The sequence below is a fragment of the Chaetodon trifascialis genome, chromosome 12, assembly GCF_039877785.1.
Source record: "Chaetodon trifascialis isolate fChaTrf1 chromosome 12, fChaTrf1.hap1, whole genome shotgun sequence".
Classification (NCBI taxonomy): Eukaryota; Metazoa; Chordata; class Actinopteri; order Chaetodontiformes; family Chaetodontidae; genus Chaetodon; species Chaetodon trifascialis.
This window is the reverse complement of record NC_092067.1, coordinates 14675178-14688818: the sequence shown is the minus strand read 5'-3', so window position 1 is coordinate 14688818 and position 13641 is coordinate 14675178. Positions and strand designations below refer to the sequence as shown.

General features: G+C 41.4%; 1 protein-coding gene across 1 annotated transcript; it reads left to right on the top strand.

Moving 5' to 3' along the window:
- The first annotated feature begins 5484 nt into the window (after positions 1 to 5484).
- LOC139340756 (Golgi reassembly-stacking protein 2-like) lies at positions 5485 to 13299 on the top strand. Its single transcript, XM_070976715.1, has 10 exons — positions 5485 to 5671; positions 8809 to 8889; positions 9003 to 9206; positions 9402 to 9488; positions 9573 to 9703; positions 9872 to 10001; positions 10097 to 10229; positions 10440 to 10523; positions 10645 to 10761; positions 11797 to 13299. The coding sequence occupies exons 1-10, from the start codon at positions 5609 to 5611 to the stop codon at positions 12021 to 12023; spliced, it is 1257 nt and encodes a 418-aa protein (XP_070832816.1). The 5' UTR covers positions 5485 to 5608; the 3' UTR covers positions 12024 to 13299.
- The last annotated feature ends 342 nt before the right edge of the window (positions 13300 to 13641 follow it).

Here is a 13641-nt window from a genome sequence, read left to right as displayed (position 1 = left end):
TTTTCCTTTTCTCCTTTCTTTTTTCTCGTACATCATTTCAATGCACCTGGCTGTCACCAGCCATCGGTCAGATTAATCACCCTGGAGGGACTTTTTATTGGCCGATCATCTCACAGCTGAGCTTTCATGAGCACCCCCCCCCCCCCACCCCCCACCCCTGCCAATTCCTTCGCTCCTATCATTACTCACACTTTTAAGATATTTATCATAAAACGCATTAGACTGTGCTCTCTTAACATTTTTTTTCCAAGGCGCCTATTTCAAGGCTCTGCCCGGCTGCGTTTTATTTCGACACAGCCGTAGAGGGACTGGCTGTTGCAGTGGCTCTCCCCCCCATCCTCCACCAGGCAGACGCTGCTTCTTTGTTTCATGCTTCAGTGCAGCAATCATTACGGACCCGGTGTCACTGGCTGCTTTGTAAAGTTACAGGGAACAGAGGATTAAAGGAATATCTACTCATATAATGGGGTAATAGAAATAATAACCCTTGACTCCTTGCCACATCTAAAGGGAGGGGGACCTTTTTGGAGGGGGGTTGTTATTTGCTCTAAGGACATTGAAGGTTAAACGTGCCAAAGTGTAATGATATGGCTAATTTGGAAGCAGGTGTTGGAGAATCTTATTATGGTTGAATGCAAATGAAACCTACATCACTGTTTAGCAACTGGCAAGACATGAATGAAAGTCGGTAACATAACCACTGAACCAGTCACTTCATACAAATATCAGTATGATGCAAATCATCTCAGACAAACATGTATATATATTGGTAAATAAAGTATAAAGAGAATAGGTTTGTAGCTGATTTAGGCTATGACATTAATATCCAGTAGTCGGTCAAGGTGTTTGTCACTTTAATCCATAACCAGTATCTCCATCAATTCTAATTACAAGCGTAATTAAACTTTGATCAAGAGGAGATCAGGCCAGTAATATAATAAGGTGCTGGAGCAGTTCTGTTGTTGCAGTAGCTCCGTCTCGTGAGGGTGGGTGGGCTGGCTCTGAACACCAGACTGTGAAACACTTAATGTCTGTCTCTGCACTAGTCTGTTCACCCTCCATTACACACCTGGCGTGCACACACACACACACACACACACACACACACACACACACACACACACACACACACACACACACACACACACACACACACACAAAGGATTCAACACCCATTAGAATACTGAAACGAAGGCCATCAGATTTACTGGGCTCATTGCATTGCACTTTTCTTCTTGTGTGTTAATTGTATTTGTATTCTGGACATTTTTTTTTTCAGCTAAGAAAAGTTTCCTCTCTCTCTCTCTCTCTCTCTCTCTCTCTCTCTCTCTCTCTCGCTCTCTCTCTCACACACACACACACACACACGCACACACGCACACACGGTAGGTCGCTCACCCGTCCATCCTTTCTCAGCTGTGTTACTCCTCTCTCTTATATATCCATGAATCTTGTCAGTGGTTTCCTGATGTGCCAAATATATCTCCCGCCCCTGGGAATCACTGCCACATTAGCTTCCTGATAGATACTGACATTCCCATTGTGTAAGGCAAGTCTAATGAAATGATGATGATGATATTGACTGCAGGCTGCTTTCCAGCCCTCCCCCACCCCCCCCACCTCTTCTTCTCCACACATGCAGCCTTGGCCACAATTTTGCCTGAAAACCTTATTTACTTAACAACATGGGCATCATTTTTGCCCTTGTTCTATTTCGAGGACTATAATGATGCGTTCTTGTGCTGCAAAAGGTGTTTATGTGCCTCTACAATCTGTCCATTTTGTTCTTAAATTCCAGCCAAATAGCGAGCGTGCTTGACATTAAAAAACTGTGATAACAGAATCAATTGCAACACCTTAAGGCCCCCGACTTCTAAAGTAATTATAATGGCTTACACTTATCTAAATAGCCTCCTCTTATTGACTGCGTGTCCACGGCTTGATTAATCTTGGCAGAAAGTAAATTTTAAGCAGGAGATTAATAGTCCAGAGACTGTAACTTGCGTGTCTCCATGACTGGGGAGTGTAAACCTAATGTGGCGCTTGTTAAAGTTGAAAGGCTGCTAGTAAATGTCTCTGTTGGGCATTTTCTAATGGAATAAGCATGAGCCTGGGAGCAATTACACCGCAGCTAACCAAGTCTCTGTCTGGTGATTGCTATCATGCATGCTAAATGAACAAAGCAACCTCTAGCACATGTCAGTAATCTAGTGCTCTATGGACCTTCAAGCATGGTCTGCTGTTTTCTGCAGGATGACTAACAGTGAGCAATTTGTTCTCCCCTGACTAGGAACTATGGAGCAGGACTGGAAACGTGTGTCAGCTGTTGCTGAAATTAAAATGATAAACAACAACAATAATGATGCCATAACTACTTGTGCTGGTGTTTGACTGTGCTGCTCTGTCATCTTAACACAGGCTTTTCTAATTCACTGAACATTTTATCTCTGCGTCCCAGCACGACGGACTACATTATGTCAGCACAGAGCATGTATTTATCAGACAACCCTTTCATCCTGCGAGAAATGACCTCTCACAGACGCACGACATTAGGCAACTAACGCTGACAACAACAGCTTCTGATGTTTGAAGCTGTGGCTTTGCTTACTGTGTAGAAATGCAGCGTGTGAGTGAGGGGGCCACAGCGGATAGGTATTCATCAAATTATGGACGTTTTAATTTCTGGCCACTTGTTTGTTAATGTCTTTCTCGCCTCCTCAGACTTGCTATCTGCGGTGGAAACGCCTGAACAAAAGTGTTTTCCAGCTTTAGTTGTAAATTCCTTGGAGGACTGAAGCAGTATAAATCTGAGAGAGCTATCCAGAGCAGTGATCGCAGAGTTTTAAGGCGTCAGCAAGCTTCTGCTGAAACACAGAGTTTATTTATCTGCTTCTTGAAGGAGCAAGTGTCACCATATAAAGTATATTTCTCACTGGTGGTAAATAATAGATCTAAAGATCTGCTACAGTCAGGAACAATGAATGAGTTTTAAACATTTGGGTTACAGCTAATGACTGTTTTTACTATCGATTTTTTGATCACTCATTTAGCTCATTAAACACTAGAAAATATCGGGAAATGAACACTGTGATTTACAAGAACCCAATATGATATATTGAAATAGATTTTTTTTCTTAGCCAGCACTCCAACACCCAGAGATATTCAACTAACTGTAATGAATGACAGGGAAAAGCAGCAAATCCTCACACTGGAGAAGCTGTAACCATCAAATGTTTAGTATTTTTGCGTGAACATAAATGATTAATCGATCATCAAATTAGCTGACAATTAATTTTCTGCTCACTAATTGATTAAATCACCAATTACTTCAGTTCTCTATATATCCTTTATTTAACCAGGTAAAAGCCTCATTGAGATTAAAATCTCTTTTCCAAGAGTGACCTGGCCAAGAAGGCAGCCCAACAACATTATCACAAAAAAACCCAAAAAAACAAATACAACAATATGAACAGACATAAAACAACTGTTAAACACAAGGGTACAGGTCAGTAATGATAATCAAATAATAATAATAACAGCAATGTCTTTATGTTAATATTATGAAGAGAAAAGCAGTCCTGCAATTCATAAAGCAGGACAGAAATTCTTACTATATCAAGGACCAGGCCTAAATACAGAATTAGTTAAGATGGCAGTAGTGACATTCACAATTTGACTTCCTCTGATGGCTTTTGAAACCACACTTGAATGTGCTCAACTTAAAATATGGAAACACCATAAAGGAGTCATGCAACTGGTCTTGTAAAATGCAGCCACATTTATGTCGCTGTTGACGTCTACGCTCCACTGGAACTGAAAGGATATTTGAGAAGAATATTTTGCTTTTCTTCAAATGTGGAGAAAGGATGAAATATCCTCATCAAACAGCCCTGAGCCCCTTTATGTGGAGGTAAAACATAAATATGTGTTGTGTCAGTATCTCCAGAGATGTTGGTGCAATTTTATGCTGAATAATTGCGGTTGTAGTGCTGATGCAAGAACCAACCACCCTGTTAACTGACATGTTATTCATGTTGTGCACGTCTTGTTTACACACTGATCCCTTTGCTATGTCAAATAGTTGCTGTTAAAATACTTATTTTTGGTTTGTATTTGTCTTCTAAGACTCGCCAGTTTGAAAAGTCATATCAATTTGGTGACTTTCAGACTTGTTTTAAGATATTTCTTCTAATTTACAGTCAAATTACTAAGAATTGTGTTTCTCTTCCTCTGTCAGCGCTTGCCTATTTTAAAAAGGGGACAAAGGGTAAAATAATAACAATAATGGTCATTATTCTAAAGAGATTGCATGAATCACAATGTTGGTTCAGACCACAATGTCATGTAGAAAATCATCTTGTCAGAATAAATAAGGCCAGTGCTTGGTCTCCCCTCTTGAAACATGCATTTGAAGCTGAAGGTATCGTCCAGCGCAGCCTGCAGAGAGATGAAATCAAGGTGAGCTCCAGCGGACACATAGACTGACAGGATAACTGATGATTGATGAGGAGAATCACAATGCCGAGCAGGTTTCTTTCAAATTATTTGATAAGAGCTGCTGCATTACAGAGATATGCAGCAACATATACATGAATCTACTCCTTGAGCCCGTGTTCTTTATAGCACTGATGATGTCTCTCATTATCACTGTTTGATCAAAGAGACAATTCTGTTCTGTCACATCTTCCCTGGCTCTCATTTTTGATGTGATTTTACAATCAAATCAAAAGCAGCTGAGGTCAGAATTTAAAAAAAAAACAAAAAAAACAACAACACCTTTTAAAATACAGCTGAGGTTATCACTCATATTGCACCGCTATGTTAATGGTTATAGATGCTGACAGGAAGTTACAGGCTAAGAGGCTCATTACTCATCTTCCATCTTCTTCTCAGATCTCAACTTTTGACCTGGTGAAATCCCAGAGTACAAAAGAAAAACAAAACAGTCATATACAAACAGTGCATATGACTTCCAATTTGCCTGAAGACAAATCTCCAAACAAGCCTTGGTGCACAGTGTATGCCACCTCCAAGACTCTGCTAAGTACTGTGCGCACAACAGATCACACACATTATTATTATTATTATTATTATTATTATTATTATTATTATTATTATTATTAGCACTTTGTATACCTAGAGATGAACCAGTGCTGGATTAACACTACCTGGAAGCAGGGTTTCTTTCTTTCTTTAGAAATATGCACTGTTTAACCTAATAATTGATATTCTTAGTTAAAATTGTATCGTATTTCTTGGCTTCTCGTGCCAATATGCAAAAATTGCAAGAACACATGCAGTAATACTGGGGCATTTGGGGGCCCTGAGGCAGTTTGATGATCCAGCCTTGCAAAATACTTTACTGTTTTTTTTTTCCTTTTTTTTTTTTTTTTTTTTTTCTAAACCTGGATGATTATTAAGTGAATTTAAAGCCTTGCAGCCGAAATTCCTTCTGTCATCACTGAGCCGCCACTGACAATGACACCAGAGCGGAAGTGCTGAGAACCAGGAACCGCAGGAAAACACAGCACTGATGATGATCTGCTGGACGGTCACCTGCTAAATCCCACAGCTAGCCCACCCTGACAGACACACATTCGTGGAAACATGGGGGGGTCCCAGAGCGTCCAGATACCAGGTGGAGGAACTGAAGGCTACCACGTCCTCAGGGTAAGAGCGGCTTTCATGGGCAGCGCTTTTACCTGTGAAGGCTGTCTGTGAGAGAGACCTCCTGTTAGCTGCGGGGAGACTCAGGAGGAGCTAGCCAGCGTTTTACTTAGCAAATGCCACAGCTAAATTTTGATATTTATGTTTTCATTGAATGGAAGTTATGTGAGAAGGCGTCGGGGTCATTGGAGTAATATGTCACCCACACAGCTCATCGTCTGACGCACCGAGCTACCTGTTCACCGTGAGCGGCTACAGCTAACGTAGCTGTCAACATGTCTGAATGAACGCTCCTGTTTGCTGTGTTGTAGTTTAGTCGGTGTTCTGGACCACACTAATTTTAATTATACTGAAACTGCGTTTGTCATTTCATGCAGTGACTTAGTTAAATTGTCGGGTGTTTTTCAGAAGTGGATTTGGATTTACATGACTCGACTTGGTTAATGAGCATCAAACTGATGCTTTTTCTTGTCGGTGTTGTCCCTGAACGCCTCACGGAGCTTTCAGTCGAAATCCATGAAACTCAAACGCAAAGTGGCTGCTGCCAGAATAACCGGTGAGGCTGCTTACTGCACATACCTCATGAGAATGGGTGTGTGCCTTCTTTTTTTTGAATAAGCATGTAATCTTTTCTCAGCCTAACCCTTGTCATTCATTGATTTTTATTTATTTAAAAATAATGAAAAGCGCTCTTGACATTTCCCTAAAGCCAAAGTTGAAATATGCCCGTTATTGTTAGTTACTTGTTTTGTCCTTGTTGAGCTCTGTGTCTTTCCTCCTATGCAAGTACACTGATTACAGTCTTTAAATCGGGGTCAAATTCCTCATATGTGCACACATACTTAAAATGGCTAAAAAAAAAAAAAAAAAAAAAAGTCTTGCAACAAAGTTTGTCCTTATTTTATAAGAGTTTTCACCTCTCAACAGTCCCAAACCTTCATATTTTGAAGTTATTGTCATAGAAGTCTATGAAAGTCAGCAAATATTCTCATTTGAGAACCTGGAGCCTGTAAATTTTGGACATTTCTGTTAAAAAAAATACTCAAATTTAGGGACCCATTGATCTGTTCCGCTGGATTGTTATTTACAGACTTTATTAATATTAAGTATATTAAGGGATCAGGTATTGGGAGATACAGTGTCTTTGTCAGTGTAATTTTAAGAATACTGTATTGACACTGTCATTTCTATTAATTCAGTCAAGGCGGGCCACAGTATAGTCACAAGACTCATGTTAGGTTACATAAAGGTGTGAGTTCACTGCAGCTTGGAATACAGATTTTAAATGTAGGACAAAAAGAGGACTAGTGTCGTATCATGAGAGGAAAAAGTTTAGGTGCAGTTCTACTAAAATTGGCAATGTTTATTTTATGTATTTGTTTTGATTAATTTGTGGCATCAGCACACACATCAGCAACAGCAAACTTTCCCCTTTTCTTTTTGAAATCAGACGGGTAAAGGGAGCATTTTTCTCTCCTGGCTGCTCTTGATATTCTCTAGTTTTGTTGATTGTCAGGATTTTAAAAGCATGCATTAAAAGCAGTATTATATACACTTCCACATGTGTGAGGCTTAGGCCTCATCATTCTGTAGATATATAAATCTTTATTAGTGTCTTGTTCCCTCAGGTAGGGATTGGAATTGATCATTGACACCAGTGCCATGATCGATTCTGCTTATCTGTCCAATTCTTTATTGATTCCCAATCCTGATTCCTGATGAGTTTTCTGTGTGGAAAAAGTAGGCCAACATCAGCGTCAGTGCAACAGTTTTATTATCTAGAGTCTGAACACACAAACAAAGGATGTGTGCGACCGCTGTTTAATGTGTTTAAGTCTATGTGCAGCCATTACAAAGATGTCACCATGGATAACACACTCAGTGGCTACTTCATTAGGTACACCTTTGTGATAGTGGGTTGGGCCTCCTGTCCTCAGAACAGGCAGAATTCTTCATGACATGGACTCAACAAGGTGCTGGAAACACTGCTTTGAGATTCTGGTCCATGCTGAAATGCCAGACATGCTGCCAATACTCATTCTGTTCTTCAGATTTATAAAGCCGTGTGTTCACCTGATTCTGTTTCATTAATCTCAGTCATTGTGGAACTGGAGGCATGTGCACAAACCTAGTTTCCATTCCCACAAATAGATGTAGAATTGCCTTATGCCTGTTTGCATATCAGTACTTTTGCCACGCAGCCACTCATTAGACCGTATAAGGAGAGGAACGGCAAAGAAGTTCTCCAGCAGCAGCAGAACAGCTGCCGTGAGGCACGGCTGTGTCTATTTATATTTACAGTGGCCACACCACTAATTCATCTCATGTACCTGTAAACATTACCATGGTAATATCTCAGTCATCATTATTGAATAGAAGAAGGATGATCAATAATGAATTTATAGAGCTCGTATTTAAACGGACTCCACAAAGTGCTTCATAATTCAGGATACAATTAAAAAATACTCAACAGCGGTAAGTGTTGGCTCAGATGTAAATAAAAAGAATAATAAAATTCAGCATTTGATACACGTTTCACATAACACGCGGAAATAGAAACACCAACAGTGAAACAACCTAAGCAGACAATATTTTACTATAAGGTGACATGTCTCACTTTATAGTTCATGTTCATTTCATCATATCACCTGCAGCTGTGTCTAGAAAACTGTATGTAAACCTGGTCTGCAGTATGACATGTACACACACACACACACACACACACACACACACACACACACACACACACACACACACACACACACACACACACACACACACACACACACACCACACACACACACACACACACTGCACTTAGAAACACCCGTTAGGAAAGGCATGTTTTTTGTGCACACACATCATTTATACATTGGGCCTCTGGTGACTGTGGGGGCCACTGGAGACACTGAACTCCTGCTTTGTGTGCTATCCTGCTGGAAGTAGGCATTAGAAGATGGGTAGTCTGTTTCCTGAAACGCTGACACAAGGCACGATGGATCCATGGGCTCATGTTGTAGACATTGAATTAAGATCCTGCCATCTGCATGTTGCAGATAATGAGATTCATTAGACCTGGTGACATTTTTTCTAGTCGTCTGCTGCTGACGGTCTTATCTTTATGATTCTGCTTTATACAGGTACAAGAGAATTCCCCTGGTCACCATGCCGGGCTGGAGCCATTCTTTGATTTCATCATTTCCATTTGTGACACTAGACTGGTAAGTTCGCTATAATAGAACCAGCTGTAGCTATCGGACCTGCTGCTTCGATAAGTCTCATATAGTCTCATGAGTGTTAGGACGGGTGATTTGAATGTCTTCATCTCTTGCAGAACAAGGACAATGACACCCTCAAAGAGCTGCTGAAGATGAACGTGGAGAGGCCCACTAAGATGCTGTTGTACAGTAGCAAGACCCTGGCAGTGAGGGAGACGACGGTCATACCCAGCAACATGTGGGGTGGCCAGGGGCTCCTGGGGGTCAGCATTCGCTTCTGCAGCTTTGAAGGAGTCAATGAGAACGTTTGGCATGTCTTGGTGAGTGTGCCGGTCAGACGCTGAAACATCCTGTACGGTTCTGACATGCATGCAGTGCAGATATGATTTTTGGATGTGTAATCATTCATGTGCTCCAAACTCTAAATTGTTCATTAGACGTAAGAGCACAGACTTGTAGTTTTTTAGAAGTTGCTGCTGTCACCTAATATGTTTATACATGCTGTCTGAGTCCAGGATGTGGAGCCAGACTCTCCTGCAGCCCTGGCTGGTTTGAGGGCCCACACTGACTACATTATAGGAGCCGACACCATCATGGACGAGGTGCTTGCTTTCACTGATTCGTAGTGACGTCCACTTGAAGTTGGCACCAGGCTGACCTGCCATGTGTCTCTGCTCCTTCGACAGAGTGAAGATCTGTTCTCCATCGTTGAAACCTATGAAGGGAAGGAGCTCAAGCTGTATGTTTACAACACAGATACAGACAACTGCCGCGAGGTGCTCATCAGTCCAAACTGTGACTGGGGTGGAGAGGGCAGGTATGGCAGTCATCGAGGTGTCATCTACCTGAATCTGTTAAATGCTGTTGATGCTGTCATGGCTATTACAACACATCACTTCCCAAAGCTGATTTTGTAAAGTTGCCATTTCACATCATCTTAAAGGCTATTTGGACATTTGCCCTCACAGTGTTTCTGTCTCCTCAGTCTAGGATGTGGCATTGGCTATGGCTACCTGCACAGGATACCTACACTGCCACCTGCAGAGGGCAAGAGCATCGTCCTCCCTGCACAGACTCCCAGTGAAGCGGCTCCTTCATCTGATGGCTTCACAGAGGTAAGTCAGCGACTCACCACACAAAAACATTCTTTCAATGTCGTTTGAATTCCCGATGCGAACATTTATTGATTCGAGGTAATTTTGGTTACCAGGTCCATCTCTCTGCTGTCATTCCAACCGTTCCAGTTGCTGCGTCGTCTTCTGCATCGACTGGATTAGAGCAGTCTCTCGCCGGCTTGTCGGTCAGCTGCAGCCCGACCGCTGTCATTAGCAGTCTGCAGACAGGTGCGTTATCATCTCTGACTATTAAAAATATCTCGTCTGGCTTGATGTGAGGGTGTATGTGACGTAGCTTTGCAGATAAAGCAAAATATATGTGGAAAATGTGAAGAATAAAAACAATAAAACAACAAAATAGACAAAAAACAGTACAAGCCAAAAGATGCCTTCGTACCTCTGTTCATCATTGTTCTGTTTTGTTAATGATTCTTTCAGGAGTTCCTTCTGTCCCGCTGACCAGCCCAGTGTCCTCCTCACACAGCGTTCCCCTGTCTGCCAATCCTGCTGCCACACTACCAGGTTAGTAGAAGTTGTCGCTCCTCAGGTGTGGTGCCAAAGCCAGCTGCTCTGAAAGCCAAACTGGCCTGAGACCAGGCTGCTCACTCTGCTGCGTCTGATATATATTACATTTGTTGGACAGGTTTAATGCCTTTACCGGGACATCTTCCACCCTTTCCTAATTTACCTAATCTAAATATCGCCTTGCCAGACGTGGGCCAAGTGTTACCACCTGGAGTGGGTGGATTACAACGTGCAGGTATTGTTTTTTGTTCTCTGGAGAGTGTTTGGATTACTTGTAAATAATCATAGAATTATCATAACATATAATCAATAAGCAACATTATGTCACAGTTTTACCTTAAAATAACAGCTTCAAAATCATGTTGATAGTACACTGATTTATAACAGGGAGAATGGGGCCTCTTTCATTCTCACTCTGAGCCTGAATGTCTGTTCTTGCAGTATGTAACTTGGATTGAGTGGATACGATCTCCTGCGAGAAGTGTGTAATGCTTCATGGCAGTACGTCACACACCACCAGCTATGGCTGTTCAGCTAAGAAGCTAGTTCCTAGTATTCTCATTACACCTCTATCATTTTTCCAACCTACTCTGTGCTTACGTGTCTCCTGTGAAATATGACAGCAGCTGTAGCTCGGAAAAAGCAATATGGAGGACTGAATTCGATGAATTTACTGTTTATCAGACCACAAACGAGACAAGAATCAGGTTGGAAATACGATAGACTGCAGAGCAGAGTGTTTCTGGGAGCCAGGTCTCACTGATTACTGTACAAAAACAATAATTTTATAACTTCATTCACTGATTTCGGTGAAACTGGGTAATATTTTATGTCGAAAAATAACTGTTTTATTGAGTTTCTAGATGGACAGATGTTTCAACTTATAGTAACTGCTAACTGTAGCTGCTAGCTATTGCTAATTAGCAATAATTGCTTGTGTAGCCAAAACACAATGCATTTTATTTCTCATATCCTTTGATCAACTATTAAAAACACATCAATGAGCCACAGATGCTGTGTGACATTCCTGTCATAGAGATGTTCATGGATACTTTAAATTAATTAAATTAATCCCACATACACTGTTCTGCTGCGGTAAATACTCAAAGTTGAAGGAATCGAAACTCCGCATGTTGAATTATTTCAAGAAATACATCATTTACTTTTGCTTGAGAAACACTTGCTTAAAACTACAGTGCCCAGCTCAACGAAGGCTTTAAAGACACATGCAGTTGTAGGTAACAGTTTTTGTTTGTGTTGTGCTTCACAGGTCCTCCACCTGTCACTCTGCCAGGTGCACTCTCCGGTGTAACTCTGCCGCCATCTAACTTGGTTTATCCTCCTTTCACTGCTCATGCAGCTCATGCTGTTACACAGGATACCACATTTCCCCCCTGCAGCATCCAAATGAACAGAACACTGACTAAAACCCCCATCCCATCATCAGTGACCACCTGTGAATCAGTAAACATCACAATGACTGCAGACTCCTCATAGCAGAGAGCACCAGTTAAGGTCATCAGTCTGGTCTCACATCTTTGCACAATGTAGTCAGTCTGTTAGCTGTTAGCTCAGTTGACAAACTGCTCCTACACACCGTTAGGATTGTTGTTCGCATCTCGAGGATACTTCATTGATTGTCTTTTTACATGCAAGTTTTCCTGTGAATGTGTGATGCAGCTCATCTTAAAAGCAGTTTGTTGATGGCAAGAAAAGGAAAATTACAGGAATCATTCAAGCCTTTCAGCAGAGTTCAGATAGACACTCTGTAACAGCACAGTTTTTAAACAGCTCATAACTCATCATAGGAATAGATGTGTTAACAAACTATGCTGGCTTTTTGAACTTGGCTCAAAAACAAAATGTACAATACATGGGAAACAGGTTACTTTTAAGTGTGCAAGTCAGAATCTTTGAATCTTTTTTTAATGGTCAAACTACAATGGTTGTGGTAGGATTTCTTTGAACTGAACTTCTTTTGCATTTCCCCTGGTCCACAGAACAGTTAGCGCGTTGGTCTGGTCCACTTCATTTATAATACACTCCTTGTTTAGAGAAACTTTTTGCAGAGAGACAATGTGACACTTAACATTATGTATTTATTGCTCATTTCAAAGGCCGAGCTCTGACAGTGAAGAGCCACTAACTGCATGTGAGCACAGCTGCAGCTATTCTACCGTCTTGGTTGACAGGGTTGTGAATATGGTCATTGCTTGGCCCTTGTGGTTGAATCTAAGATGCTAGTGATATTGTTCCTGTTAATAATAGCCATGAAAATTTTAAGCCTGCACTTCCTCTACCAGATATGTGAGGTGTACACCACCCCACAGGAGAGGTTCAGGGACACAGTTGAACTTCAACAGTTAGCCAGCACAACCATGTCAGTTAACTGCACATACACACAACCCTTGCATGCAGTTAGTGTTGCACCCGTTATAGTGTGTCACAACCAAAGCACAGTCATGGCTACAGACACAATCACAGCTTCTCTCTCAATCAGCCTTGGCAGCAGTTTTAGAAAGCTATAGGCTAGACTTGTACCTGAGCCAGCCACAGCCGAGGGTGCACCCAGATGCTGTGGTCACAACTGGCAAGTCTGTTACATACTATGTGATGTTAAATCATAGTGCAGCTCAGCCTACCTCTAGGGAGCAGGGGAAATGCAAAACTCATTGCAAGGGGCAAAGCAGAAGAATAAATAATAAAAAAAAAACTTTCAGGGGCTCCATAAACTACTTAAGGTCTTCAGGGGAAGATGGGCAGTAACTTATAATACTGGGGCTTTTCCTTTAACAAAGCAAGTTTGCCTTCTGCAGTGTGGTAGTCATATAAAATGGTTTTGGTTTTGTACAAAAAAATAGTTTGTACACTGAAATATTAACTTGATTAAACTGATGTATTTTCACTATCTCAGCCTCTGCTTTGTATTTTTAAGCTCATCTAAAGTGGTTTGTGTCATGAGCATCCTTGGTACAGCCTGCAGTACCAAACAGAGCCACTGAGTGGCAGTATAATCTCAGAGAATGCAGACTAATGCCAGCAGACTGCACCTTCAAGTTGAAGGTGTGTGTCATCAGGTTGTAAGTATGGATGTTAACTGTAGAATGAACAGACG

Coding starts and splice junctions, on each gene's coding strand:
- LOC139340756 (XM_070976715.1), top strand. CDS start 5,609: ATGGGGGGGTCCCAGAGCGTCCAGATACCAGGTGGAGGAACTGAAGGC. Junction 9,704..9,871: donor GACTGGGGTGGAGAGGGCAG/GTATGGCAGTCA, acceptor CTGTCTCCTCAG/TCTAGGATGTGGCATTGGCT. Junction 10,230..10,439: donor CATTAGCAGTCTGCAGACAG/GTGCGTTATCAT, acceptor TGATTCTTTCAG/GAGTTCCTTCTGTCCCGCTG.